Source organism: Lemur catta, chromosome 17 (assembly GCF_020740605.2).
Source record: "Lemur catta isolate mLemCat1 chromosome 17, mLemCat1.pri, whole genome shotgun sequence".
Lineage (NCBI taxonomy): Eukaryota > Metazoa > Chordata > Mammalia > Primates > Lemuridae > Lemur > Lemur catta.
This window is the reverse complement of record NC_059144.1, coordinates 4,744,545-4,771,717: the sequence shown is the minus strand read 5'-3', so window position 1 is coordinate 4,771,717 and position 27,173 is coordinate 4,744,545. Positions and strand designations below refer to the sequence as shown.

The window sequence follows — 27,173 nt, the reverse complement described above, 5'->3', positions numbered from 1 at the left end:
GCGGGCCGGGCCGCGGGAGCGCAGACCTTTCTTGGTCGGCTGCTCCTCCTCCTTCTTCTTCTCCTCCAGGGCCTTCACCTTGGCCTCGTACTCGTCGGCCAGCGCCTTCCACTCCTTCCTGTTGTTCTGCAGCCGTTCAAACATGGGCAGAATCTCTTCGTGGAAACGGGAAAACTCCTGGAGGGAACGGAGAAGTTGCTTTTCCTGCCCGTCCCCACCATCCTGCCTCGCTCGCCCGTGGGGACCAGCAGGCAGGAGGGAGAGCCACTGAGAGGCAAAGCCCTAAAAAGGGACAAGGGCTCAGGGTTTGTGTTCCTGATGTTAGAACGGGGAGCTTTAGGGTGTGAACGCTCACGATGCAGACAGTGTTGGCAGGGAGGAGATCCAAGAACAGTAGAAGAGGCCGCCTGCAGGGGCCGAGGGGCAGGATGGAGGGAGGGGTGGGGAACACGGGCGGAAGCACACGGGTGCACAGGCAGGCCCTGCGGCCCTCTTCTGTCTCTCACACGCAAGCACATGTCAACGAGCACACGTGGACACGGTGCGGATGGAGTCGGGGAAGGCAGTGGGGGGTGGTGCCATGTGTAGGGGCTGTGACTTGTGGCCACTTCTGGACCGAATGTTCTCCTGGTCCCACCTTCCCCCAGAGGGGCACAGCCCAGTCAGGGACAACTTCACGGAGAACCAGATAACGTCCTCCTCACAGTGTGGGACTGTCACCACAGAGCACACCCAGAGAGATGCAGCTCTTGTGGGGCCAGGGTGTCATGGGGCATCACACAGGGGGCTCTGCAGTTGGACCCCTGCCTCAGTATGTCCCCCTAGCTCCTGCCCTGTGTCCTTGTGGGGCCAAATGGCAGACCAACATGGAACACCTCTGTGCCACGCACCTTGTACACGAATGTGCACACGAAGTCGATGAAGCCAACCTGCAGCTTGGGGAGCTCGGCTGCCTTGTTCCTGTCCATCATAGGCTGTAGGGGAAGCAGAGGAGGGTCACAAGCCCCTCAGCCCCTGGGGACCTCGCCTAGCCCCCAACTCCACAGCTCTGATCAGTTCGCTCCCAGAGACACAAAAAGAGCAGAGCCCAAGGCTGGAGACAAGCCTGGCCCAGACGGCCAATCCTGCCTGACAGACACTGGCCCTTGGAAGCAAAAAGCCAAGATGACCCCACAGGCAGCTGTCGGTGGCGGCTCCTCTGCACATCCCTTGTTGGCTCTAGTCAGTCCAGCCTTGGGGCCCCAGCGGGCAGCAGCCCTCGCCCGCGGTGCTGGTGGTGTCCCCTGAGCTGCGATGCTGACGTGAAGACCCCGGCGTGGCCCAGCTCACTGTGGCGTGGGCCCTGCACGCCCCGCCAGGGGCCTTCCTGGAGCGGAGCTTGGTCCAGCTGGGCTTCCCGGCAGAGCCGCCTGGACCCACAGAGGGGCCCTGGCTCTTCCAGTTTCGACGACTCTCATCTCTGCTCGGGCATCACCCCAGCCCTGCTTTTTCCATGTTTACCCAGGTCCTGAGCCCCCTGAACTCATGTTGCATGGCCTCACAAAGTGAGATTAAGACTCAGGACCCCAGAAACCCCAGAGTCCCGGCTGCCACTGAGCCAGGCCAGAAGCTCCTGAGGACCATGATAGGGTCTCATCTCCTTGTTGGGGTGGGAGGTTCTGGCAGCAGCACTCACAATGGGCTGCTGATCCAAGACTGTCCTTTCCAAGTCACCTTGTTCCCAGAACTCAGCGGCCACCAGAAGAGCGACCTGGAGGGCACACAAAGGCAGTCATCAGTGGGCTCTGCGCTGGTCAGAAGGCTCCGGGCCTCACCTTCTCTGCCCCAGGCTCTGGGGTCCCACCACTCAGGGCTTTGGGCTGCTCTTGAGCACGGGGGTGGGGGCCACTTCCCATGTTGCCTCCCCAGCCAGGCCTGGAGGCAGCCTTCACCGTTACTTGTAAGCCCCCGTCTGGGCTGCCCCAGATGCAGCCCCTCAAGGCTCTGAGGAGGCGTTAATTCCGGGTCAGTGTGGCCTGCGTGAGCACTAACCTTGCTCTGGACTTCCCAGGGCTTGGTGATGGCAGACAGGTCACAGGCTGTCATCATCATGGCCCTGCAGACAGACAGACCCAGTCACCAGTATTCACTGGACACCTTCTGAGTGCAGGTAGTTTTTATATATTTTCTGATATGTAAGACAAGCTTGGGCAGACATTAGCTCCAAATCAACATTTTTTTGGTGAAGTAGATGAAGAAATGGAAGCTCAGGAAATAAAGTGAATGATTGCTGAAGGCCCCAAACTAAGAAGATGGCCTGTCTGCCCCCGAAGTCCTGCACTTTCTTCCCTGAAAATGGGGAGCGAATAGGGTGGGGTGTTTGTTTTGAGGCATCAGTAGGCTACTGAGAGATGTGCTGCTTTAGTGCCAGAGATCCGGGGGCCGGGGTCTTCTAGCTTGTCTGGGGGAAGGGTCTCAGGATCAAACCGCTGACGGGCGGGTGGGGCTCGTGCTCTGCAGGGGCTGAGCCCTGCCACTCACATGACAATCTCCTTCCGCGTTGTCTCCAGGGACAGGTACTCCACCCAGCTCTTCTTGTCCTCATAGTTCTTGGACTCATCCACGATCTTCTGGAACATCGTCCTCTTCCTGAACCCCAAGAACAAGGGAGGGCGCAGATGGGAGCAAGTGGAGGGCACCCGCTCCCCTGCAGGAGAGGCTGGAGGCTGGAATCCAGGCCCCTCTGCACCAGGATCGGGCCCCTCCCCTGGCTGTGCTGCCTGAGCCTCAGCCCCGGACTCCCCCGCCCGCCCCCTTGAGGCTCCCTGTTCTGGCCCCCACGCCCTCAGGAAGGGGGCCCACTTGAAATAGAGCGCCAAGTCTGTTGCGATGATGGCGATGTCCATGAGGTGGATCACGTGCTCGTGCTGACGCCGGTTCAGGTTCTGGTAGATGTTCAAGCTCTGCAGGAGGCCGCTTGGTCAGTCGCAGGGCTGTGCCCAGGGCCATCGGGGTCCCCACAGTCATCTCAGGCCACCAGGACCCAGCCCCTCCCACTCCTGGGTGGCCTCTCTGTGCCTTTCAAGCCCAGGCCCTTGGGCCCTTGGCAGGTCGATCCTGTTCCTCTGCAGCCAGGGCGACCCTGCCAGCACCTCCCTCGGGGTGTCCACCCCTCTCCCAGCAGCTTCTACCTTGGGTCATCACTCTGGACCCAGGTGGCCGCACAGACCACAGCCCGGGGTGGGGAGGGAGGGGTGGCTGGTGCCCTGGTTCCTTGGGAACCACCCCGCTCAGCCACCCCTTGCTCAAAATCCGGCCACCCCATTGAGGCCTCTGCCCCGCCCCAGGCAGTCCCGGACCCCTGCCTCCTCGGAGCCCACCCGGCCCCATGATGGGGATGTTTCCAAACTCGGCTCTAGCCCTGGGGCTCCTCACACAGCCCACTGGGGTTCTCCTGCTGCCAGAGCCGGGCCCAGCCCCTCCGGCTTCAGCCCCAGGTCTGAGCACTGGCTCCAAACACCGGCTCTTCAGGACACAGCCGCATGGTACCCAAGAGCAAGACGCAAACCTCCTCCGAGAGCAGGAACTTCCCAAACTCCAGGTGGTGCCGTTCCAAAATTGAAGAGCCATGGAGCTTGGCTAAGGGATTCTGGGACCTGTTACAGATTTCATTAAAAAACAAATGAATGGTTAGAAGAGCAGCTGAGAGGCGGTGGGGGTGAGGGGCCAATGCTGGGTGCCCCGCTGGAGTGGGGGCACCCCTCGGTCCCCAGGGGCTGCAGCTCCTATAGCAGACCCCACTTTCTGCATCACAGCTACTGGGGTGCTCAGATTCATGCCAAGGTGTGGAGGTGATCTATCGCTAGTTCACATGCCGCCCGCATGCCCCAGCGCGGAGCCTACTTCATCTGGTACAGGTTGTTGGTGCCGCGGTGGTCAATGTCATGGCACAAACCGGCTGTCACCATGGCGAAGGCCTCCAGGTCCGTGTAGTAGCTCTTCAGCTTGCCCGTCTGCGGAGATAGGACCTCCCATGCCCATGTGCCCTGGCTCCAGTGGGGGGCAGGGGTGGGGGTCGGGGTGCTGGGCCTGAGTCTTCTCCCCTCCCCCTGGGTGCCCTCCACCTGTGGCCAGGCTGGCGTGTGCAGTCAGTGGGTGTTGGCCTCCTCCAATCCCTCTGCCCTTGAAGGGCCTGTCTCTCACTCTCGGGGCATGTGGGGCACTACCCGTGGCACCAGGAGGGGCTGCACAACCCTGGTCATTCAGGAGGCCTGACAGGGAGACCCTTCCCAAGTCCTGGCCACGCACCATGAGCAAGGTGAACATTGTCTGGGCCACGTTGAAGCCATGGCGCCAGTTGTGGTAGGTGATTCTCCGGTACCCTTTGCTGATAGAGAACAGGAACCGCACCAGGACCTGAGGGAGCCAAGAGGACACATGGGCCCTGGCACAGGTGGAAGTCCCACCAAAGCCTCATGTGCTTTGAGTCCCCTGCTTTGAGTCCATCATCCCCATGCCCTGTCTCCTAGGCCCCCATGACCTTCCCTGTCCCCCCTGTTCACCACTGGCCCTTTTTGGCCTTCGTGGTGGGGAATGCCATGTCAGGCACCTGTGAGGTGGAGCTGGGCAGGGCAGAATCCCATCACTCACCCAGAAGTCCATCCACCAATCCATCCTTCCTTCCATCCATCATTCTATCCATTCACCCATCCATTCATTCATCAGTTTACCCTCTCACCCATCCATCACCTATACATCTAATCACCCACTCACCCATCCATCACCCAGCCGTCTAACCATCCACTCACCCATCCACTCATCTCTCCATCCATCCATCCACCCATCCGTTCATTCATCAATTCACCCTCTCACCCGTCCATCACCCATACATCCATATAACCATCCACTTACTCATCTATTCATCCATTCATCCACCCATCCACTAACCCATTCATCCATCCACCATCCATCCATCCATTCCATCTATCTATCCACCTGCCCACCCATCCACTTTTCCTTCCTTCCTTCCATCCACTCATTCATCCATCTGTTCATCTAACCATGCACTCCTTCATCTCATTGTTTATTTTAGGCATACTTGCTGCATGTATTTTACCTGTTCTGTGATGAACATGTCTACCCCCCAAACTTCATGTGGGACCTGGGGGACCTCAACACAACCCTCTCACCTCCTGCCTGGGGAATCCAGAACCCCCTACCACATCCCCATCCCCACATCCTGGGGGATTTAGGACTCCGCCTATGTCCCTCTGTCACGTCACCCACCTCCTGGGGGATCTGGAACTTGCGGACCACGCCCAGCTCGTAGTACATCTGGATGCCACATTTGACCAACTCCAGTTCTGTGCACTCCAGGTCAGAAAAGTGGAACTCATAGATATCAAACTTGCTGGGCCCTGGCAGCTCTTCCTTCTGTGGGGAGAGACCTTGGGTTGAGGGAGCCACGCCCATGGCAGCCCTCACTTGTTCTTCCACCTTTCTCCTCTCTGAAGCCCCTGTCCAGCTGCAGACACCCGGGCATCTCTGCTGGCATCTGTCCTCCCAGTTGCTCCAGCCTGGAGCCCAGGACCCTCACATCCCTGCCAGTTCAGGCCATCCTCCCCTCTCCTCCCACCCCGTGGCCCAACAGTGAGGACTGTGCCCAGCTAGGCAGAGAGAGTAATGGTGGGGAGACAAACAAGCAAACACAAAGGGATGTACCCAAAAAGAGATGCAGACACATGTGGATACACAACCACACCTGTGAACACACAGGCACACCCATGGATACACAGGCACATGTGTGCAGACTCACGTCACACAGACACATGCACACAGCCGTACAGTAATATAGGTGAGTGACTTTCAGAACCTGCCCAGCAAATTCACACGCTCAAAGGCCTCCTACAGAGGACTGATGGCCCCTGGATGACTTTGGCTAAATCGTGCAGGCAGGTGTGGGTTGATGGAGACACCATATCACTGCCAAGTTACCAAGTGATGGTTTCTGGGAGACGCACAAGCACACGTCCACAGGCACCATGTGCACACACACACATGCGCGCACACACACACACACACACACACACACTGGGTGTTGTGGGCTCCTGGCCATGCCTGTAGCAGGGATGACATGCATGGACATGTAGTTCAAGCCATGCCCACAGAAACTAAGCACAGATGGTTCTGGGAAAGCACAGAAGCAACAGGTGGACACGGAGGTGCACACAGCAGTGCAGACGTCGAGTTACATTGTCAGCTGGACAAACACACTCGGAGACATGCTGGGTGAGACTGAAAGCCAGGACAATGTAGACACACATGGGAGACATGTACACACATGTGAATGCACACACAGAGAGCAGCCAACGCCACAAGATGATGCTGCATGTGCCAAGCACCTCTGAGCTCAGAGAAAGGAGAACTGTCCCCTCCCACCTCAGGGGTGGCCAGTCTCCCTGCGAGGGGTGGGAGCGGGACCCTCACCAAGATCGACCCTAGCTCGTCCTCATCGCAGTCAGCAGGCTCCTTCCCCAGGCGCTCCCTGGTTGGCTAACAGAGAAGAAAGATGTGTCCTGAGGCAGCCACAGCGTCACCTCTGCCCTCGTGTGTGGGATGGAGTGACGTCTGCGTACTAACGGTCAGCTTTTCCCTTGCCAAGGCCCAGGGGGTCTCTGGTTCCAGAGATAATGGTAATGTGTGTGTGGCAGCTCACATTCCTGTACATTCCTGTGTCCTGGGTGTTCCTGTGTCCTGGGCCCTGTTCTAAGCCACCCACGTGTATAACTGATGGAATCTCCCAGGACGGACCAGGAAGCTGAGGAGACTGGGGCAGAAGGAGGGCACCCTGGGCTGGGCAGTCAGGATGGGCCCCAGGGTGTGTCCTGGGCCCGGGAGCCCACCTCCCTGCTGCAGGAGGGGCAGTACCAGGATGGCCTGGATTTCGTCCTTGTCGCATTTCACGTGGTAGAGAACCATGTCCTGCGCGATGTCCTTGCGATTCTCTAGCTTGTTCATCTTGTCGTAGGTGTCGGTGTTCATCACCGACCAGCCCAAGAACTGCGTCAGGGACTGGGAGAGAGGGAGCAGCATCGTCTACCCCAGCGCACCTGGGGCGCACCTCCTGTGCCCACCTCCTGGGCGCACCACTGTGCCCCGCAGCTCCTGAGCAGGCCCCCAGGTGCCACCAGGGAGCTTCTGCTTCCAGGAATAGGCCCCCCCAGCCCTTCCTGCCCCCACTCTCCCTGGCCTTGTGCTGGGCGGGGCTGAGATGCACGGTGAAGCCCCACACAGCCAGTGTCCCACACACGTCACCTCCAAAGCCACACCTGGTAACAGGTGTTTACCTCCATGAGGACCTCGTCCTGTTCGTCAAAGGGTTTCCCATCTTTCCTGTTGTAAAATGTTGCGACCCCCACGATCTCCTCCTTCTTGTTGACGATGGGCATGGACAGCACATTCTTGATGACCCAGCCCGAGTCATCCAGGGCGCCATCCTGCAGGGTGGTGTCCAGAGCTGAGCACCCCCTGAGACTGGCCCTGGTTCCCCGGGAGCGTGAGCCTCTTTTATTCTGCCTCCAACTGTGAGGATTGGGTCACTGCTCCTGTCTCTCCACTCCCTCCTTGTGTGTGAACTCATGTTCATGGTTTTTGTGTCGTGGTTCTCCCACTGGAGGAGATGGAGGATATTTTCCCACCAGGCCTGTGAGGGCCACGGTCCCACAGGAGCTCCCTCTCAGGAGGGTCGTGTGCTTGGTTGAATGCTCTGCTGTGGTGCTCTTAAAGTTCTTAGTAATTGCTAAACAAGGGGCCACATATTTTCATTCTGCATTGGGTGCTGAAAATTGTGTAGTTGATTCTGTCTTCCATCCCTGTGATACTAGGCCTCACCAGTGGAAAGTAGACAGTGTGCCAATGGCAAACCATGTTTCCACCAGTCCATTTCATTTGACTGTCCACATCCCCCAGGAATGAACCTTTGCTGGCCATGTGGCGCCAGATGAAGGCATGTGTAGTAGACTTGAACCCTCAGTGGGGCCCTGCCTGGCCCAGCTGAGTCCGGCCCACATCAACTGAGCCCAGCCAAGATCAGCCAGGATCACGTGGGTGCAGCAAAGATCACCTGAACCCAGCTGAGCTCAGTGAAGCTCAGCCAAGATCCTCTGAGCCCAGCTGACCTGCAGACCTATGAGCATGAAACATGTGCTTCTCATTGTCACTGAGACTTTGAGGTTGTTTATGCTGCAAAAACTAATTCAGTTCATCATTTCTGCACCAAAATACTTCTTGTCCAAGTAAAATACAGTTTAATCAAGGAATGGACAGGTACCTGAAATTGGAACATTTCATCAGCGGAGGCATTCATGATGTTACAAATCTGAAAAAGGATCAGAAAAACGACTTCGTCTCTAGCAGCTGAAAGTATATTGTGATTCTATAATGGACTCTCCATCCCAGTCTCACTCGCAAGGGGCAAACTTCGAAGCTGGCAAAGCGCAGCAGCTGAGGGCTGGCCATGGCACAGGGAGACAGGCAGGGAGAGGGACTGCAAGAGAGGAAGGGGAGGCACCAGGCCAGGGCAGGCCGAGGCCCAGACAGCATGGGACTCACAAAGCCACTTTCTGCCACGTAGGTCGGAAGGCCGCTGGCCAGGGCCCAGTGGTCGGCCGGTGGAGTGCTGCGGGGAGAGCAGAGGGTCAGAGGACCAGCGCTCAGGTTGTCAGACACACACATGCAGACCTGGCCCAGTGTGTGAACCCTGACATTTGTTCCTTCCTCTGGGCTCCAGGTGGGAGCAGGAGCCATGGAGGTGGCGAGCACTTGAGCAGGGCCTGAGGTTTGGCGATGTCTGGACTGCCTCATCTCCCAGTGCTCTGCCGTGCCAGGGCCCTCACTCTGCAGGAGCCCTCGCCCCCTCCTGGGGACCCCAAGGCTGCAGCTGCCTCCTGGGACTCACACAGTCACCTGTCCTGCAGTCCTGCCCCTGACTTGCATTCCAGCCTGGCACTTGGGTCCCAGTGCTGTCTAGGGCCTAGGGCCGGGGTCCTGACAGGCTTGTGGGGTCATGGCCCCACGGCCACACAGCTGCAGGGTTGGAGGGGCTGACCACCTTGCCCAGTCTGTCTAAGCTGGAGTCCTGCCCTGACGTCGGGACTGGACACCCCTCCTCTCCCAGCCCCACAGGGGGTGCAATGCCAGGCCTCCCCGCTAGAGGCTCCACTTGTCCAGGTGGGGCTAGATGAGCCAAGGCAAGACCCTGAAGGCCTCCAAGTTCAGTTGCTGCCGATGGGGCCAATGGGCAGTGCACCTGGACCTTGGCCATCCACTCTGGAGGTCCCCAATGCCTCAGCTCACCCCTCTCTCCCCACTGTCTCCCAGAACAGCGAGTCAGCCTCCACCTCCCTACCCTGCTCCAGGACACCCACAGCGCAGGGAGCAGCCCAGGCCAGCCAGGCACTGCTGACCCCACTGTGGTCCTGAAGCCACGCCTGGGGCTGAGGGTGTCCCTCCTGCAGGGACGCCCATTGTGAAGCCCTGGCACTTACGGAATGACTTTGATGTCTTCCTTGCCATGGAGGATGTAGTCAATGACTTTGTAGAAGACGATTTCCTAGAAATACACACATTGGTTCTGGGGCTCCCAGCTATGCAAGAGACCCCAGGTGCCCTGCTCCCCACAAACACACAGTTACACATGACCACACACTCACATGTAATTACACACATGTACAACAGATGTATCCACCATGTATGTTTTATAAGCACACACATACACCCACACACATGCACATTATGGGCACACATGCTGGTACCCATGGGGCATGCTTCGTGCACTCTGATTTGGATCCATGCCCCTCTGGGTCCCACATAACCCCACGCTCAAACTGGGCCCGTACTCCTGCACACATGTGCACACATGCACACACGCATGTTAATAAGCTCCCGAATGGGGAAATGTTATGACGATCGTGGATGGGCACCAGGAGCCCGGGCAAGCAGAACATTTGCTGGCGACCTTGTTTGGGGGCCACCCTCTCCCACCCAGGAGCCGGAGCCAGGGAGCCACAGTGTACAGCTGGCCCTAGCCGGCCACCAAGACTTACGCGGCCGTCGGGCGTGCGTGGGCCTGAGTACGGCTGGGATTCTCCCATCAGCACAGGCCACACATCAAAGAATTCCTGGGCAGAGGAGAAGAGAGTGAGGTGGTCAGGGCAGGTGCCGAGCCTGGTGGGCGGGAGGGCCCCTGAAAGCCCGAGGCCTCACCTTCTCCTTGGTCATGTCCAGGAGGCCCACCGAGTATCGGTCACAGTTCAGATAGGCCCGCACGGTGTAGAAGGCCTTGTGGAATTGCCTCTCGATGTCTGTCAGCTCCTCAAACACCTTGTTGGCTGACCACAGCAGCACCTGGAGGGGGTGGCACACCTGTGAGCCTGGGGCCACACTTACATGCCCACACCTGCCTGACCACACCTGGGAGGGAGTGACAAACGCTGTGCCCCAGGGTTTCCTCTGAGCACACGACAACTTACTTCCTGACCCAGGGGACCTGGGCATGTGCGGGACAGTGAGGCCTCCAGGCTTTGGCTGCATCCCTGCCACTCACGGCCAGTGCTGGCCTCGTGCTCGGGTAGCTCGGGTAGAAATCAATTGCTTTGAATGCCAAGACCTGGCCAGAGATTCCTCCGACTGGCTGTCGGGTGACAGCTTGTGACAAGCTGTGGCTCGTGGATATGAATTCACTGTTTTCTGGACTTCAGGCTTTCTGCAGCCTCAGCAAAGAGAGTCTGAGAGTGACGATTTGGTGGCATGCCCATGGGGTCCTGGACAGACCCTGACTGAACTCAAACATCCCTCCCCACGGGCCCCTGGTGGTGGGTCAGCGCTGCTGCTAGGCTCGGACTAGCCCCCTGGCCCACACCCCCAGCCCGGGCCACACTTCTCTGTTTCCTCAGTCACCACCCAACACAGCCCCCACTGTTGCCAGGTGTCTCCTGCCTGCCTGGGGCCAGCCCCTCCTGTCACAGGCAGGGATGGCTCCTGGAGCCTCAACTTCCCCTAGACCTCCCTGCAGGAGACAGCCCCCTCCCTGTGTGCACCAAGCCCTCCCGCTGGTGCGCACTGGCCCCACCTGCGCGTGATGACTTGGCCTCTGGCTCCCTCTCTCCACCCCCAGGAGACATCAGTGCCAAGATGAATCCCAACATGCCCGGACTCCCTGCATCTTCATCTTCACATCGGCAGACCCTGGCTGGGCATCTCCACCCTCAGACACTCGGTGCCTGCAACACTGGGCTCTGGACTGCCAGGGCCCCCTGTGCCTCCAGCACTCAGCCCTGCCCCCTCCCCCACTGGGCCTCCGTACAGCCCCACCCTTCACTGCCCGGCTAGCGTGCCCAGCCTCCAAAGCGACCCTCCACTGCCTTCCCTCCATCTTGCCCAGCATTCTGCCACCAGCAACCTCCAGAATGAAAGGAACATGAATTTCTACACCATCAACAGGCAACTGATAGAAAGATCCAAAAGCCACCTGACATCAAATCCACGTGGCACACACCACGCCCACCATGCAGGTAGGAGGCAGCACAGAGGAGGTGCTGCGGCCACCTCTACTTTCCTGTGTGGTGCTTGTGCTTGGAGGGTGCACATGGCCAGTCTCTCCTGCTGCCCAAGGCCGTGGGAATCTGTAGCTTTTTTTTTTTTGCAATGATTTTATTTTATTTTTATTTACTTTTAATTGATAAAAATTGTGTGTATTTATGGAGTACAGTGTGGTGTTTTGATCTGTGTATACAGTGTAGAAAGATTCAATAAAGCTAATTAACTCATCCATCACCTAACTTACCATTTTTTTGTGGCAAGAATGTTGAAAATCTACTCTTAAGTCTGGTCCGAAGGTATTGAGTTATCTCACTTGATTGTTCACAGTCAGTTACAGATTGAACTCCTTGTTCTGCTACTTTCCCCCCTCCTCACTATTGCACTTGACTAGTCTTAAAAAAAAAAATGAGGCCAGGCGCAGTGGCTCACACCTGTAATACTAGCCCTCTGGGAGGCTGAGGTGGGTGGATCACTTGAGGTCAGGAGTTCGAGACCACCCTGAGTGAGACCCCATCTCTACTAAAAGTAGAAATAAAAATTATCTGGACAACTAAAAATATATATAGAAAAAATTAGCTGGGCATGGTGGCGCATGCCTGTAGTCCCAGCTACTCGGGAGGCTGAGGCAGTAGGATCGCTTAAGCCCAGGAGTTTGAGGTTGCTGTGAGCTAGGCTGATGCCATGGCACTCACTCTAGCCCGGGCAACAAAGTGAGACTCAGTCTCAAAAAAAAGAAAAAAAAATGAAAATCTACTCTTTTAGCAATTTTGAAGTATACAACACAGTCATCCCCTGATGTCCTAGGGATTGGCTCCAGGACCCTAGGGACACCAAAATTTGTGGATGCTCAAGTCCCTAATATAAAATGGTGTGTCTGCATATGACCTCCCACACACTTTATTTTTTTTATTTTTTATTTTTTGAGACAGAGTCTCACTCTGTTGCCCAGGCTAGAGTGCCGTGGCATCAGCCTAGCTCACAGCAACCTCAAACTCCTGGACTCAAGCAATCCTCCTGCCTCAGCCTCCCAAATAGCTGGGACTACAGGCATGCACCACCATGCCCAGTTAATTTTTTTATATAAATATTTTTAGTTGTCCAGCTAATTTCTTTCTGTTTTTCAGTAGAGACGGGGTCTCGCTCTTGCTCAGGCTGGTCTCGAACTCCTGAGCTCAAATGATCTCGGCCTCCCAGAGAGCTAGGATTATAGGCGTGAGCCACCATGCCCGGCCCCTTCCACACACTTTAAATCACTTCCAGAGTGCTTATACCTGCTGCAACGTATATGCTACATGAATAGTTGTTATATCTTGTAAAAATTTGCATTTTTTTTTTTATAGACAGAATCTCACTCTATTGCTTGGGCTGAGTGCAGTGGTGTCATCATAGCTCATTGCAGCCTCCATCTTCTGCCTCTGGTGACCCTCCTGTCTCAGTAGCTGGGACTACAGTCACATGCCACCACACCTGGCTAATTTTTCTATTTTTTGTAGAGATGGGAGTCTCACCAGTCTTGCTCAGGCTGCTCTCTAATTTGCATTTTTAAAATTATTGTATTGCTATTTTTATATTTTTTTCCAAATATTTTCCACCTGTGCTTGGTTGAATCTCAGAAGTGGAGCCCGTGACGCATGGCCACTGCACGTCATGGACAGTGGTCACCATGCAGCACAGTAATCACCAGAGCTGCCCTCCAGGTGGAGACCCTCCTGCTCCCCCAGCCTTGGTCACCGCCTTTCCACTCTCTCTCCATGAGAGCAACACTCTCAGAGTCCAGCCTGAGTGAGGGTCTGCGGATTTGTCTCTCTCATCTCCCTGTGTTCAACGTCCTCCAGGCCCACCCACTCGGTCACTTCCCCCTCGGCAGCTTCCTCACGTCCAGAGCGTGTCCAAACTCTGTCCTTCCCGCCCTCTCCGCTGGGGACCAGCCCTTCGGAGGCCCTGGCCCTCCTCTGCAGCGGGGCCCACCGCCCAGCCCCTCCACCCCATGTCTCACCCCTTCTTCCCTGGAGCCCTCCCTGGATCTCGCACAGGAGCTGCAACCCTCCTGCGGCCCCTGACTCGGTCAGATGTGAGGGACTGCCCTGAGCTCCCGCAGGGTGAGCCGACAGCTGTCCCTGACGTCTCTGAGCACCTGACGTGGGCTCTGGTCCTGCCAGGGCTTTGTCTGCAGCATTGTGGGGCAGATGCGACTGCCTGCCTCAGGGAATTGCCGATGCACCTGTCCTCACCCACCTCGGCCAGCGCTCAGCACCTTTCCGACCCTTCCCCAAGCATGCCCGACCCCTGGCGCGCCCACACTGCTGCAGGACCTCAGGCTCCATGAGCTCGGGCAGGGGTCAGTTCCACCACTGCAGTTAGTGGGTCCTGACCAGGACTTAGAAAAACAACAGAACTGAATGGCCTACTCACATGGCCATGGTGCCTGCTGTCCTGTAACAGCCACATGCCAGGTGTAGACGTGTGGAAACACCAGGCGCATTTTCACTGTGCACCTGGTCCACCATGGACAGCCCGACCCCTCCCTTGCATCCCACGCACACACGGCACTCACTCCTGGGACCTCAGGGCCTTTGCACAGGCTCTGTTTGCTGCCTTTGGAGCCCTCATGCCAGGAGGCCCTCCCTGAGCTCCCCCAACCCAGACTCCCTGGTGCCCCACAGGACCCCATTTGGTGCCGACCTCACAGTGGTCCCGTCTCCTTGTGCCCCCACTCGACCATGGCCTCCATGGGGTTGGGAGGCACAGCTCTTCATGCCCAGAGCACCTGAGTGCTCAGTGGCTGTGGATGCTCAGCCCAGACACAGACTGTCTGAGCTCTGCCACTTGCCTCCAGCTGCCACCAGGAGGCCCCATGATCACCCCCATGCCTGTCCTTCATCTGCTGGCTGGAGATACGCCCCTCCATGCACCCAGGCTAATGGCTGGGAGCAACAGCCCCTGGCAAAGAGTGACAAGAACCACGCTCAGGGAGGGCAAGGCTGTGCAGCCACCTCTCAACAGCTCTGCAACTGCACGAAGATTTCCCCACTGTGTAAAATGGGGGTGATGCCCTTCTTCCCTGTGGGGAGGGCTGCCATGAGCTGGGAAGAGCACCTGGCTCTGGGAGCTCTGAGTGCGCGTGCGTGCACGTGTTCATGTGTGTGTGCATGGGTGAGTCATCTGTGCATCTGCCCCACGATGCTCCACTGCAGACAAAGCCCTGGCAGGACCAGAGTCCATGTCAGGTGTTCAGAGATGTCAGGGACAGCTGTCCGCTCACCCTGCGGGAGCTCGGGACAATCTGGGCTACACATCTGAGTCATCTGAACATGTTGGTTCCCAAGACCTGTCCCGAGGTAGAGGGACAAAGTGAGGAGAGGAGAGGGCTTAGTGTATCAGTAAAGACCTCACCTTCTCCATCCCCTGCCCCAGCCAGAACATCTGCTGTCACCCCCTGCCCCGACCCACACCAGCTACCACCGCTGATAACACGCTCATTTTCCCGTGCCAAGCACCGTATCCAAGGTGGTCTAACTCCAGGCGGCCCGACCCCAAGGCCTCTGTGCTTTCCTTCTTGTTTGTGTTTTTAACTTTGCCAGCATTGTCTGGTACGCACACGGCAATCAACCGGAGTGCAGGCATCTCAGGGGTGCAGCTGGATGGATTTTTACACACTGCCACATTGGGATTAGGGCGTCCCCTTTGCCCCTAGTCAAGCCCACCTGCCCCGACCCCAGCCCGCTTTGCAGCTTCAGTACGTGGCGGGCCACACGCAGTGTGCAGCATCCTCCCTTGCCGCCCGGGCTGTGACTCTCCGCCATCTGCTCCTCCCGCCCGCCTCTTTGTGGGCACTGGAGCTGCTTCTGTCTCGACTGTCAGGACTCACGGTGTCTGGGCAGCTCTGGGCAGGGGGCCTTGCCCCACACTTCGGCCTTCCAGAGCCTTCTCCTTGCCTGAGGCAGGCAGCTCCAGCTTCTTCCTGGGCAGCCCCCGACACCAACTCCAGACCAAGAGTGGCCCCCTAACGCGTGGTGGCTCATTGCCCGCGGGAGGGAAGCAGGCTGTGAGCCGGGTACCTGGCGGCCTCCTGTCTCAGGGAGTGGCCGGCGGGGGGGGGGGACGGGGCCCAGCAGGGAAGAGACGCTGGCAGCTCAGACCCTTACGTGAAATCTCTCCACTTTAAGTGTTGGACACTTGTTGAATCAAACGTTAGTACGGGGTGGGGCGAGGGACACGTGCGCTCCTGCAATCACCCGGCCTCGTGCCCCCGTCAGTGAGCTGTGACTCCTCCCGGCCTGGGCCTGCGCCCACCAGCCCAGCGTGCCCAGTGCTGCCACATGCCACATCAGCAAAGCACCGGGTGACTGTTTGAGTGACCTGGGCTTCTGGTCGGCCTGAAAGCTGTGGTTTCGCCCTTCATGGATTGATAGGCGAGTTCTGGTTAATGCCACAAGGTGAACCCAGGGTTATGGAGTTGGCCCCATGGACTTGGAGACGAGGGGCGTTCGGAGGACAGAAGTGGAAGGGGAGCATGGGAAGTGCTCATTACTTATGGGAGAGGGGTCAGGATGTCCCCGGGGACAGGGGGCAGGCAGCACCACAGGAAGGCAAGGCTGGCTGCCCCTGCACAGGGAGAAGGACCTCAAGTCTCTGCCCCAACCCGGGGAGCCCTGGGCTGACAGCCACGCTGGGGGAGCGTCCCTGCCTGAGGCTCTCGTGGATCCACCAGGGAAGAGGCTTCCTGGCCGTGGTCAGCGTGAGTGCCCCGGGCTGAGCACCTGTTAGGCCCTGGAGTGGAGGACAACACCTGGTGCCCCTTGGGGACCCAGCCGCTCCAGAGCCCAACACTTGGCCATCTCCCTGCCACAGCCCCACCCACAGGGTCCTGTTTCTGGGACGTTTCTGCACTGGCCCCACGGCGACGGCCCCTAAATCTAGAGCGTGTCCCAGCATCAGTGCCAGGGCCACACTTCGCTGTGTGCGCCTGAGAGCTGGTTGTTGAATTTACAGGAATTCTGAGAGCTGGTTGTTAAACATAGCTGTCATTAAAATTAAATCATGTAAATCTATAAACTACAACATTATATTGAAAACAAAGGTGATAAGTACCCAGACCCACTTCTGCCTCATAATTCCACTGCGGTTCACCATCCTGCGTGCTCTTGCGGCCTTGCGAGTGGTGACTGCCTCGTCACAGCATTTCTTCCCCAGCTCCGAGCCTAGCACCCCGGGGGCTGCAGTGATGCAAAGTGGCTGCTGCACCAGCCGGGCCCCCAACACTGCCCCAGCGTGGACTCCGGCAGCCCCTCCTTCCGGCCTCCTGAGTTTTGAACATTTCCATTTGCTCGTGTAGCAAAAGTGTGAGCCCTTCTGACAGTGAAGGCCCCACCCCCCTCCCACACCTGTCCTGGGGTGGGCGCGAGTCCTTCCACCTTTACAAGGAGCCATCGGGTCCCAGACACGGCCGGCCTGGAGGTGGGCAGGCCACAGTCCTGTGCCAACAGGGCCTTCATCCAGCTTTTGGTGCCACTCAGACGGCCGGGCAGGGGGAGGAGACGCTCGCTGACCTGAGCAGGCCACTGGTGTGACAGGTCAGAGAGAAATTCTAACGTCCCGGGGCCAAACCTTTGGTTCACTCGTTGCCTCTCTTGGGTCGGACAGAAGTGGGCGAGATGCTTCCCGGAAAGGCACTGGCAGGCGCCGGCTGGGCAGGGTGCTCAGGACGGCAGCAGGTGAGGAGCCTGGGTCACTACTGAGGTTTTGAGGGTGGAGGAGGGGGGACCACCTTCACTGCAGTGGCTCCAGGAAGAGGGTCAGAAAGCCCAGGTGTCAGACAGGCCGTGGGAGCTAAATTTTGCTCATTACAGACATTTCTTTTCAAAAAGAGCTATGAGGCAGCCTGTGCTTTGTGCAAATTAGGTTTCTTGAAAATGCTGTTCAGAGCTTAAGGCCTCAGAAACAGCCTTTTCCTAGGACTAGGTGACGGGTGGAAAATCGGAAGTGCCGAGTGCAGACATGAGCTTCGGAACTCCACTTGCCGTGAGGTCGCAGCCTGCCAGCCTGGAACGTGCCTCTCCAGGTGGGCCGTGTTTCCCAGTGCCGGGAATTCGCTTCCTGCTGGGTGCAGGTGGGACGCGAGTGGGCTCTGGATCTTACCCCCCGTTTCTGGAGGGGCGTGTGGGGAGCAGGCCAGCCGGGACAGGGGCGGGTAGGGGCTTGGTGGGAGAGGCTGAGGAGGAGCCTGGGGTGTCTGGGGGCTCTGGAAGGGGACCCTGGGGCAGCGGCAGTCTGGTGCCCGAGGAGGCCAGGGTGGTGGTGGGGAGGAGGGAGCCCCTGAGACCAGGCAAGGACAAGACCTGCTTTAACAGTGTGGGTCTGATCGCTGAGCTGGCGTGGGCTAAGGGGCACAGGAGGACAGGGACCCCCGAGACAGTGCCCAGGGCCCACTCCCAAGAAGGCAGAAGGGTGGGGCAACTGGGAGGGGCCGGGATGTCAGTGGTAGGGACTAACCCATCCTGAGGGAGCACGGCCCTGGTGAGACCCCTGAGGGGAACGAGTATATGGGGGGCCCAGAAGATGCATCCAGACCTGTTGCCCATGGCCTGTGGCTGGGGTCTGCGGGTTGATTTGGATTTGGGCTGTGTTAGGAGGCCCGGTGGGATGAGGCCCTGCCCACTCCTGGGAGAAAAGGGGCTGCAGAGAAGGGGGCTGCTCAGACCCAACGCGGGAGCGGGTCAGACCCCTGCGGCAGAGGCCCTGCCTAGATGTGAGGCCGCCACCTGGAGGCTGCTGGCCAGCTGGGTCCTCCTGCCTGGGTGTGAGGCCCACTTGGACACGTGCACTCTAACTTCTGGTGCTTCTGGGCCCAGACAGTGTCCCTGCGCTGGGCTGTATCTGCCACGTCACCCCAAAGGAAGCAGGGTCCTGCTTCTCTGCAGAGATCAGGGAGCCTCAGGTGCCCCTGGCACGGTCACCCCTGGGAGAACCTGGAACCTGGAGGCTCCCTGCAGCTCCTTATAGGGCAAAGGCTCAGAAAGGTTTGCAACTACTTTTAAAGTTATCAGGATACAGACTGAGAATCAACAGCTTTTCCTAGACCTGGCATTCAGAACGCAATTATCACTTAAATTGTTATCAAAAATGAAATATTTAGGTACAAATCTAATAAAATATGTATAGAACCTATATACAAAAATGATAAAACTGACGAAAGAAAATCAAAGATCTAAGAAAGAGATCCTATATGCTTAGGATTGGAGCACTCATTGTTTTTAAGATGGCAATTCTTCCCGACTTGATCTACAGATTTAATATAGCCCCAATTCAAATATCAGTAAGGTATTTTGTGGATATTGACAAACTGATTCTAAATTTCGTGCAGAAAGGCAACAAACCCAGAATAGCCAGCAAAATACTGCAGAGGAAAAGCAAGGTTGGAAAACTGACATTTCTAACTTCCAGATTTACTAGAAAGCTACAGGGATCAAGACAGTATGGTATTAGTGAAAAAATAAACAGTGGAACATAGTGGAGAGCCCAGAAATAGACCCACACTGATGTAGTCAACTGATCTTTGACAAAAGAGCAGGAGCCAGGCAGTAGAGGAAAGATAGTCTTTCAACAAAGGGTGTGAGCAATTGGACTTCCACAAGCAAAAACATGAATCCAGATAGAGATCTTTCACCTTTCACGAAATGAATCATACACCTAATGGAAAACACACAACTAGAAAACTTCTGGAAGATAACGTAAGAGAAAATCTAAGAGACCTTGGGTTTAGTACAATCTAAGTACAAACTAAGTATAATCCATGAAGGAAAAAAATGATAAGTTGAATTTCATTAAAATTTACAACTTCTGTTTTGCAAAATGCACCATTACGAGAGTAAAAAGACAAGCCACCCTAGGAGAAAATATTTGCAAAACACCCTAGTGAATTCTTACAATTTTAGGTTGCCTCAGCATCCACTATGAATACAAGTTTAACTTTCTCATACCCCCAGCAGTCCTCAGTCACCCTTGCGAGTCTGCAGTTCTACGCCACACCCTAATGGCCCGAGCTGGCTGCAGAGATAAAAACTTAGAGGCATCTCTTGTGCCTAGCAGACTGGGCTCCCTAGACCATTCAGGCACTTGCCCTTGAACTTAAAGTGACCAAAACCCTATTCCCTTGTGTACACTGCTAGTTGCCTCCTGATTTTGCAGTCTCTCTCCCTGTCCCACCTCTCTCTCTCTGCCTGGCCCTTCACTCTGGCCCCTGTGACCCGGGACAGATGGAAGATGCCCTCCCATCTCTTGGCGCCCTCCCTGCTAGGATCTGCAGGTAATAAATCTTGGAACCTGTTTCCTACTGTGCTGGTGTATTGAAATTGCACCTTCCACGTGAAGACACAGCGGCTGCCCCAGGCCGAGTTCCCCCTGGGACACACCACAGCGATTCTCAGGCAGGCACAACTGGACACGGGTCAGCCGAGAGCCACAGGGACACCCTCCTGTGTAAGCAAGCTCCTCAGGCAGGGGCCCCCTGGTCCTGGGGGTGGGACAGCCAGGCAGTAGGCCACCCGCCAGGTAAGTGAAGTCCCCCAAGGCAGGCACACTGGGAACACAACATCCCTTCATGTCCTATTGGGGTGGGGCTGCCAGCCACTCTGGCACTGGAACCCCAATTTACATGAGGTACGTCTCAAAACAAACACAAAGGACTTTTATCGAAAATATACAAAATACTCTTTAAGCTAAACAATAAGAAAACAAAAAAACCAAAATTTAAAAAAGGCAAAAGATCTGAAAAGACACCTCACCAGAGAATAAGATGCACAGACAGCAAACAAGCACATGAAAGGAAGCTCAACTGCATTTGTCATCAGGGACCATAAATCAGAGCAATAATGCGATACCACTGCCCACCTGCGATACCACTGCACACTGACTAGACTGGCTTAAATTCAAATAGCTGACAGCAGCAAATGCTGGTGAGGAGGTAGCACATCAGGAACTCTTGTTCAACGCTGGGGGAATCAAAATGGCACAGTCACTCTTTGGGAGTTTCTCATAGCGTCGAACATAGTCATGCCTCATAACCCAGCAACCATGCTCCTTGGCGTTTACCCAGTTGAGCTAAAAACACATTCACACGAAAACCTGCACATGGACATTTATAGCAGCTTTATTCATAATTTCCCCAAGCTGGAAGCTACCAAGATGTCTTTTAATAGGTAAGGGGATAAACAAACTGTGATACAGTCCTACAATGGGACCTTATTCAGCAATAAAAAGAAACAAGGGACCAAGCCACAAAAACACATGGAGGAAACATAACTGCATATTACTAAGTGAAACAGGTCAATCTGAAAAGGCTGTACACTGTGTGACTCCAACCATATGACTGTCTGGAAAATGCACAACTGTAGACACAGTAGAAAGATCAGTGGTTGCCAGGCTTTGGGTGGGGGTGAGGAGGGCTGAACAGGTGGGGTACAGGGGATTTAGGGCATTGGTGCTATTCCTTATGATCTGTGATGGGGGATGCATGTCACTATGCATTTGTCAAGACCTACAGAACTTCACAGCACAGGGTGAATCTTTATGTAAAAAAATCATTTAGTAGGTTGGGGGATCCAAGAAAGATGCAGACTATGATAAGATAATCTTACTGTGTTACAAATGTCTGGGATGGCCTCGCTGAAGGGGTTGAGGAAAGAGCTGGCCTGAGTGATTTTGGAAATGAGTGGCACCTTTAAGAAGGCAAAAGGAATTGTTCATAAACACTGAACTCTACTTAATGAAGTTACTTTCCATGGGGGTAGGTTAGCAATTCTGACCCTATGATACATGCACACTGAAATTAAACAAGTAAGTGAACAGATGGTGATGGCTCCCGGGTGTCTCACTGTTGACGTGAGAGTTCACATATCAGAGCGGCCATGTGGTAGTGGACTAGGGTTGGAGACGCCAGTCAGACGCATGCTGTACTGAACACTGACACAGAAGTTGCATGCAGGAATATTTATAGATATGTGTATGGACAAGGGCTAGACACACATCTCTCCTGGCTCTGTCGGCTGAGTGCACCTAGAAGCAGTGACCCCCAGCAGCATGAGCACGCCCAGCACCCTGATCTTGGCTTCTAACACCACTCTCTGTAAAAGGTCCTGGGCTCCTCAGAGAAAGGCCCATTCTAGGGCCAGGTAGGAAATATACAAATGAGCTTGGAACACCTTGTAGTTCCAGAAAGTAAGGAAGTTTAAAACCAAACCAAACCAAAACAAAGCCCTGCAACAATGGGAGTAGGTTAAGGGGCACAGGACCCAAATGAAAGAGTCCCCAGTGGCCAAAGCCAAGACCATTTGCACAACAAGACAAAATAGTACTGGATCATGCCCTAACCTAAAGCATAAAATAAATGCCCATGAGTTCCCACTGACATAAATAAATGATTGGATGAATTAATAATGGGAGAGAAGAGAGAAATCTCTTGTGTAGAAGAATTCCACATAAACTACATAGCTATACCACCCTACAGCAGGGGGGGCATTCCTGAAGCGTGGGCTGTGCACGGTGCCTCCCTCCCTGAGCGCGGCCTGGCAAGGGCCATGGGTGCGGCTGCACGAGGGAGAGACCTCACAGGCACAACTCAGTTGGGCAGACAGGTTCACACCATAGTCATGTTGACGCAGGGGCCTCTCATGTCATTCCATTAAATGGCACTTTACCTCTGTGATCTTATTCCAAAAACCCATAACCACATAATTATAAGAAAGCATCAGAAAACTTCCAGTAGAGGGGAATTATGCGCTACGCCCAAACAGTGTTTCTCAAAACTGTTCAGGTCATCAAAAACAAGGAAACTCTGCGAAACTGTCACAGACAAGAGGAGCCCAAGGAGACGTGACGAGGAGACGTGTAGATCCTGGTTGGGATCTTGGGACAGAAAAGGACGTCAAGGAAAACGTAAGGCAATCCAAAAGAAGTGTACTTTAGGGAAAAATAATATATCAGTATTGGTTCATTAATTAAAGTTGCTAATAATGAGGGCGGCTGTGCGCCTGCAGGGGGAGGGGGCGTGTGCAAACTCTGCTTTGTATGCGCAATTGTTTCTGTAAATCTAAAACTGGTCTAAAAAATTCTTTAAAAAAGTAACATGGAAAATTTATATGAAATGTCCAGAACAGGCAAGTCTACAGAGACAGAAAGCAGATTCACGGTTGTCTGAGCTAGGGGGAGGTGGAAGTGACTGCTAGTGGGCGAGGGCTTCTCTTTGGGGTGATGAGAATGTCCTAAAAGTGATTGTGGTGATGGCTGCACAACCCTGTGAACGTATCACAAATCATGGAATTGTTCACGACGGAGCAGAAACCAAATCTGGGGTCTGAGGCATGGCACAGTTTGTGTGACCAGCTCCCGGCCCTGATGTGGCAGGAGGGGTTGAGAGAGGATCTTCCCTTCTGAAGTAAAGACAGAATAAGCAGATTTGTAAAAGGCAGGGAACTGGGTGACATCGAGGGAACGGTTGTCCATGCCAAAAAAGAGGCTGTCTGGGTGTGCACACCTGGAGGAGAGGGGCAGGGAGGGACCCCGGGGGGGGAGGGGCAGGTCACATGAGCACATTGGTGGGGGAGGGGAGATGGAGCAGCCCCACTCCTGAGACCAGACAGCAGAAGGACGGATGCATCTGCAAGGGCATGTGGTGTGAGTGTGGTATGTCGGACGTGTGTAATGTGTGTGTCTGTAGTGCATTTGGTGTGCACATGTGTTTGCTGCATGCACAGTGTGTTTGGATGGTGTGTGCCTGGTGAATGGCTTGTTTGTGGAGTGTGTGGTGTGAGTGTAGTGTGTAGTGTCTGTGATGTGTCTAGTGTATGTGTTGTGTGTAGAGTGTGATGTGTGTGGTATGTGACGTGTGGCGTGTGGTGTGTGTGGCATGTGTGGTGTGTGGTGTATGAGAGTGTGCATGTGGTGTGTGCGATATGTGCTGTGTGTGGTATGTGGTGTGTGTGGAGTGTGTGTGTATGGTTTGTGGTGTGTGGGGTACATGTGGTGTGTGGGGAATGTGGGGCATGTGTAGTGTGTGTGGAGTGTGGGGTGTGTGTTATGTGAGGTGTGTATGGTGTGTGTGGTGTGTGTGGTGTGGGATGTGTAGTGTGTGTGGTGTCTGCGGGGTGTGCTGTATGTAATATGTGTTCTGTGTGGCATCTGGCATGTGTAGTGTGTGTGGTGTGTGGTGTATGTGGTGTGTGTGGCATGTGTGGTACATGTGGAGTGTGAGGTGTGCTGCGTGTGTAGTGTGTGCTGTGTGTGTTCTGTGTGGTGTCAGATGTGTGTTGTGTGTAGTGTGCGTTGTGTGGTATGTGATGTGTGTGGTGTATAGTGTGTGTTGTGTGGTGTGTGATGTGTGTTGTGTATGTTGTGTGGTGTGTGTGGTGTGTAGTGTGAGGTATGTTGTGTGTGTGGTTTGTGCTGTGTGTGTTGTGTGGTGTCAGGTGTGTGTGTTGTGTGTGGTGTGTTGTGTGTGTGGTGTGTGGTGTCAGGTGTGTGTGGGATGTGTGGTGTATGTAGTGTGTGGTGTGTTGTGTGTGTGGTGTGAGGTGTGCTGGGTGTGTGGTGTGTGGTGTCAGGTGTGTGTGGTATGTGTGGTATGTGGTATGTGTGGTGTGTTGTGTGTGTGGTGTGAGGTGTGTTGCGTGTGTGGTGTGTGGTGTCAGGTGTGTGTGGTGTGTGTGGTGTATGTAGTGTGTGGTGTGTTGTGTGTGTGACATGTTGCATATGTGGTGTGAGGTGTGTTGTGTGTGTGGTGTGTAGTGTCAGGTGTGTGGTGTGTGTGGTGTATGTGGTGTGTGTAGTGTGAGGTGTGTTGTATTTGTTGTGTGTGGTGTCAGGTGTGTGTTGTGTGTGGTGTGTGTGGTGTATTGTATGTGTCATGTGAGGTGTGTTGTACGTCTTGTGTGTGGTGCCAGGTGTATGCAGTATGTGGTGTGTGGTATGTGTTGTGTGAGTAGTGTGAGGTGTGTTGTATATGTTGTGTGTGGTGTGAGTTATGTGGTGTATGTAGTGTGTGGTGTGTGTAGTGTGAGGTGTATGTGGTGTGTGGTGTCAGTTATGTGTGGTGGGTGGTGTGTGTTGTGTGTGAGGTGTGTGTGGTGTGTGGTGTCAGGTGTGTGTGGTGTGTGGTGTGTTGCGTGTGTGGTGTGAGGTGTGCTGTGTGTGTTGTGTGTGGTGTGAGGTGTGTGTGGTGTATGTGGTGTGTAGTGTCAGGTGTGTGTGGTGTATGTAGTGTGTGCTGTGTGTAGTGTCAGGTGTGTGTGGTTTGTGTGGTGTGTGGTGTGAGGTGTGTGTGGTGTATGTTGTGCGGGGTGTGTTGCGTGTGTGGTGTGAGGTATGTAGTGTGTGGTGTGTGTAGTGTGAGGTGTGTGTGGTGTGTGGTGTCTGTTATGTGTGCTGTGTGGTGGGTGCTGTGTGCTGTGTGGTGGGTGGTGGGTGGCATGTGTGGCAGTGTGGAGGGCAGGAGGGGAGAATGCCGAGGGTGACCAGCAGAAGGCTGGGCCCTGCCGGTGCTCCTGGGGTCCCCCCTCACTCCTGGCGTCCTGGCGAAGGCTCCTGCGGCCCCAGCCTGGGCAGCGCCTTCTCCCGCCAGGGCCCTGGACCCGCCCCTGGGCCTCCTGCCCCTCCCTCAGGTCACCCACGCTGCATGGAAAGCAGATGGTCTTGCCCACAGCATGACCTGTCCCTCAACCCTGCCTGGCCCCCCACGGCCCCTGCCGCCCCTCCAGGCCACACTGCTCGGTCCCACTGGCTGCTGGCTGTCAGTTCCTCCCGGCCGGCAGCCCCTGCCACACTCTTCCTCTCTCTGGAGTGTGCACAGCCCCAGTGTCCTCCTGCACGGGTCACACCATGAGCGCCAGGACGCCGGCCTTGTCTCTCTCTGGGCTGCGGACCCCAGCGCCAGCCCTGGCCTGGGGAGACACTCTGGGATTGGGCCATGGTGTCTGCCTGGTGGGTTTTATCGCAGGGGCCCCTTGGTTGTTGCCGGAACCTGCCTGGCCTGCCCCTCTCGCAGCCCTGGGGTCAGGAGGTGGCCCTTGAACTCAGCTTTGCTCTGCAGACGCTGAGAGAAGAACAGCAGCCTCTCGCCATGGTTAACGGGTTTGCAGCAGGTGACCGGGGCTGGGCGGCCAAACAGAAGGTGGGGAGCACTGGCCTCGCTGGCCTTCTCTCAGGCTCAGCCCAGCGGTCACCTTGTGGACGGCCTTCCCCGCCCAGGCCAGAGCTCTCGACTGCTGCCCGCCACTGTTTCCACAGGGCTCCCGTGGGCCAGGGACCACCTGCCTTGGAGGCCACCTTCAGTGTGCTGCCCCACACGCCATGGCACACCTGACCCCCTGGAGCCGCCAAGCCTCCCTGAAGGGCAGGGAGAGCAGAGTCGTCTCCAGCACCCCAGCCGGGGCCAGACAGGGAGCTCAGCCTGCCCCGCACCAGATCCGTCCACCTGTTCACTGATAATCACACCAGACCCGATCACGACAGGGTGAGGCCGTTTCTGAGAAGCGGAGGGGCCTTTCTGCTTTTGTGGCGCCTCACACCACCCTGGCCAGGGAGCACGTGGGGCAGACAGGTCTAGGCACTGCAGACTTGCTTGAACTGCAGCTCAGCACAACCGCGAAAGCCACAAGACCCTCCTCTCCCTGGAGCAGCACCCCTTCCCCCAGGACCTGCCCATGTGAGCACAATACCACCTGTGACCACCTGTCTTTGGACAGGCAGAGAAATGGGACAGAGGGAACCTCGACCCACTTGGTCAGAGGCATGCTCAGAGATGAATGTCACCTCCGTTCACGAGCCAGGAGGGCGGGAAGGCTGGGGTCTGGAGGACCAGTCCCAGCTGGACGGTGCACACAGGTACCTGGCCTCGGCGAGTCTCGCAGTTGTGGAGGTAGCTCAAGTGATAGATCTTCAGGTTTAATGTGGCAAAATTCAGGTACTTCAAGAAAACCTGGAACAGAAATTATAACAACCGGAGTTAAAGTTCCAGTTTTCAGATGGGTGTCCAGGTGTGCATTTGCAGAAGAGACGCAGGCTCACCCTGAGGCTGCCCGGGGTGGGGTGGGGGAGCCATGCAGGCGTGGAGTCGCACACACAGGCTCAGGCGTGCAGGGTGGGCACATGCGCTCGCACACAGATGTGCAGCAGGGACGGGGCAGTGCCCAGGTGAGCACACAGAGCCAAGCCGAGGAGACACACACACACACACACACACACACACACACACACACACACACACAGAGTCATATGTGGGCAGACATGTGTGAAGACACGGACAAAGGGGGTGCACAGAGGCCGGGAGCAATGGCTCATGCCTGTAACCCTAGCACTCTGGGAGGCCAAGGCGGGAGGATTGCTTGAGCTCAGGAGTTCAAGACCAGCCTCAGCAAGAGCGAGACCCCGTCTCTACTAAAAATAGAAGTATTAGCCAGGCATGGTGGTGGCACCTATAGTCCCAGCTACTCGGGAGGCTGAGGCAGGAGGATCGCTTGAGCCCAGGAGTTTCAGGCTGCTGTGAGCTAGGCTGACACCATGGCACTCTAGCCCCGGTGACAGAGTGAGACTGTGTCTCAAAAAAA

General features: G+C 55.8%; 1 protein-coding gene across 2 annotated transcripts in view; it reads right to left on the bottom strand.

Annotated features, from left to right (window-relative positions):
- PDE6B (phosphodiesterase 6B) overlaps positions 1–27,173 on the bottom strand; it is a 34,171-nt gene that overhangs the window by 1,095 nt on the left and 5,903 nt on the right. The window contains exons 3-21 of one of the 2 annotated variants that reach the window (XM_045529302.1): positions 26,456–26,545; positions 10,243–10,383; positions 10,083–10,157; positions 9,525–9,589; positions 8,590–8,656; positions 8,309–8,356; positions 7,326–7,475; positions 6,907–7,050; positions 6,466–6,531; positions 5,266–5,412; positions 4,288–4,395; positions 3,883–3,992; positions 3,548–3,635; positions 2,842–2,942; positions 2,521–2,628; positions 2,032–2,095; positions 1,676–1,750; positions 891–974; positions 27–177 (exon numbers count right to left, since the gene is read on the bottom strand). In XM_045529302.1, the coding sequence (XP_045385258.1) occupies positions 27–177; positions 891–974; positions 1,676–1,750; positions 2,032–2,095; positions 2,521–2,628; positions 2,842–2,942; positions 3,548–3,635; positions 3,883–3,992; positions 4,288–4,395; positions 5,266–5,412; positions 6,466–6,531; positions 6,907–7,050; positions 7,326–7,475; positions 8,309–8,356; positions 8,590–8,656; positions 9,525–9,589; positions 10,083–10,157; positions 10,243–10,383; positions 26,456–26,545 (1,882 nt within the window). Of the gene's footprint in view, positions 1–26; positions 178–890; positions 975–1,675; positions 1,751–2,031; positions 2,096–2,520; positions 2,629–2,841; positions 2,943–3,547; positions 3,636–3,882; positions 3,993–4,287; positions 4,396–5,265; positions 5,413–6,465; positions 6,532–6,906; positions 7,051–7,325; positions 7,476–8,308; positions 8,357–8,589; positions 8,657–9,524; positions 9,590–10,082; positions 10,158–10,242; positions 10,384–26,455; positions 26,546–27,173 lie in introns of those variants that run through there. The other variant, XM_045529303.1, reaches the window with a different exon arrangement.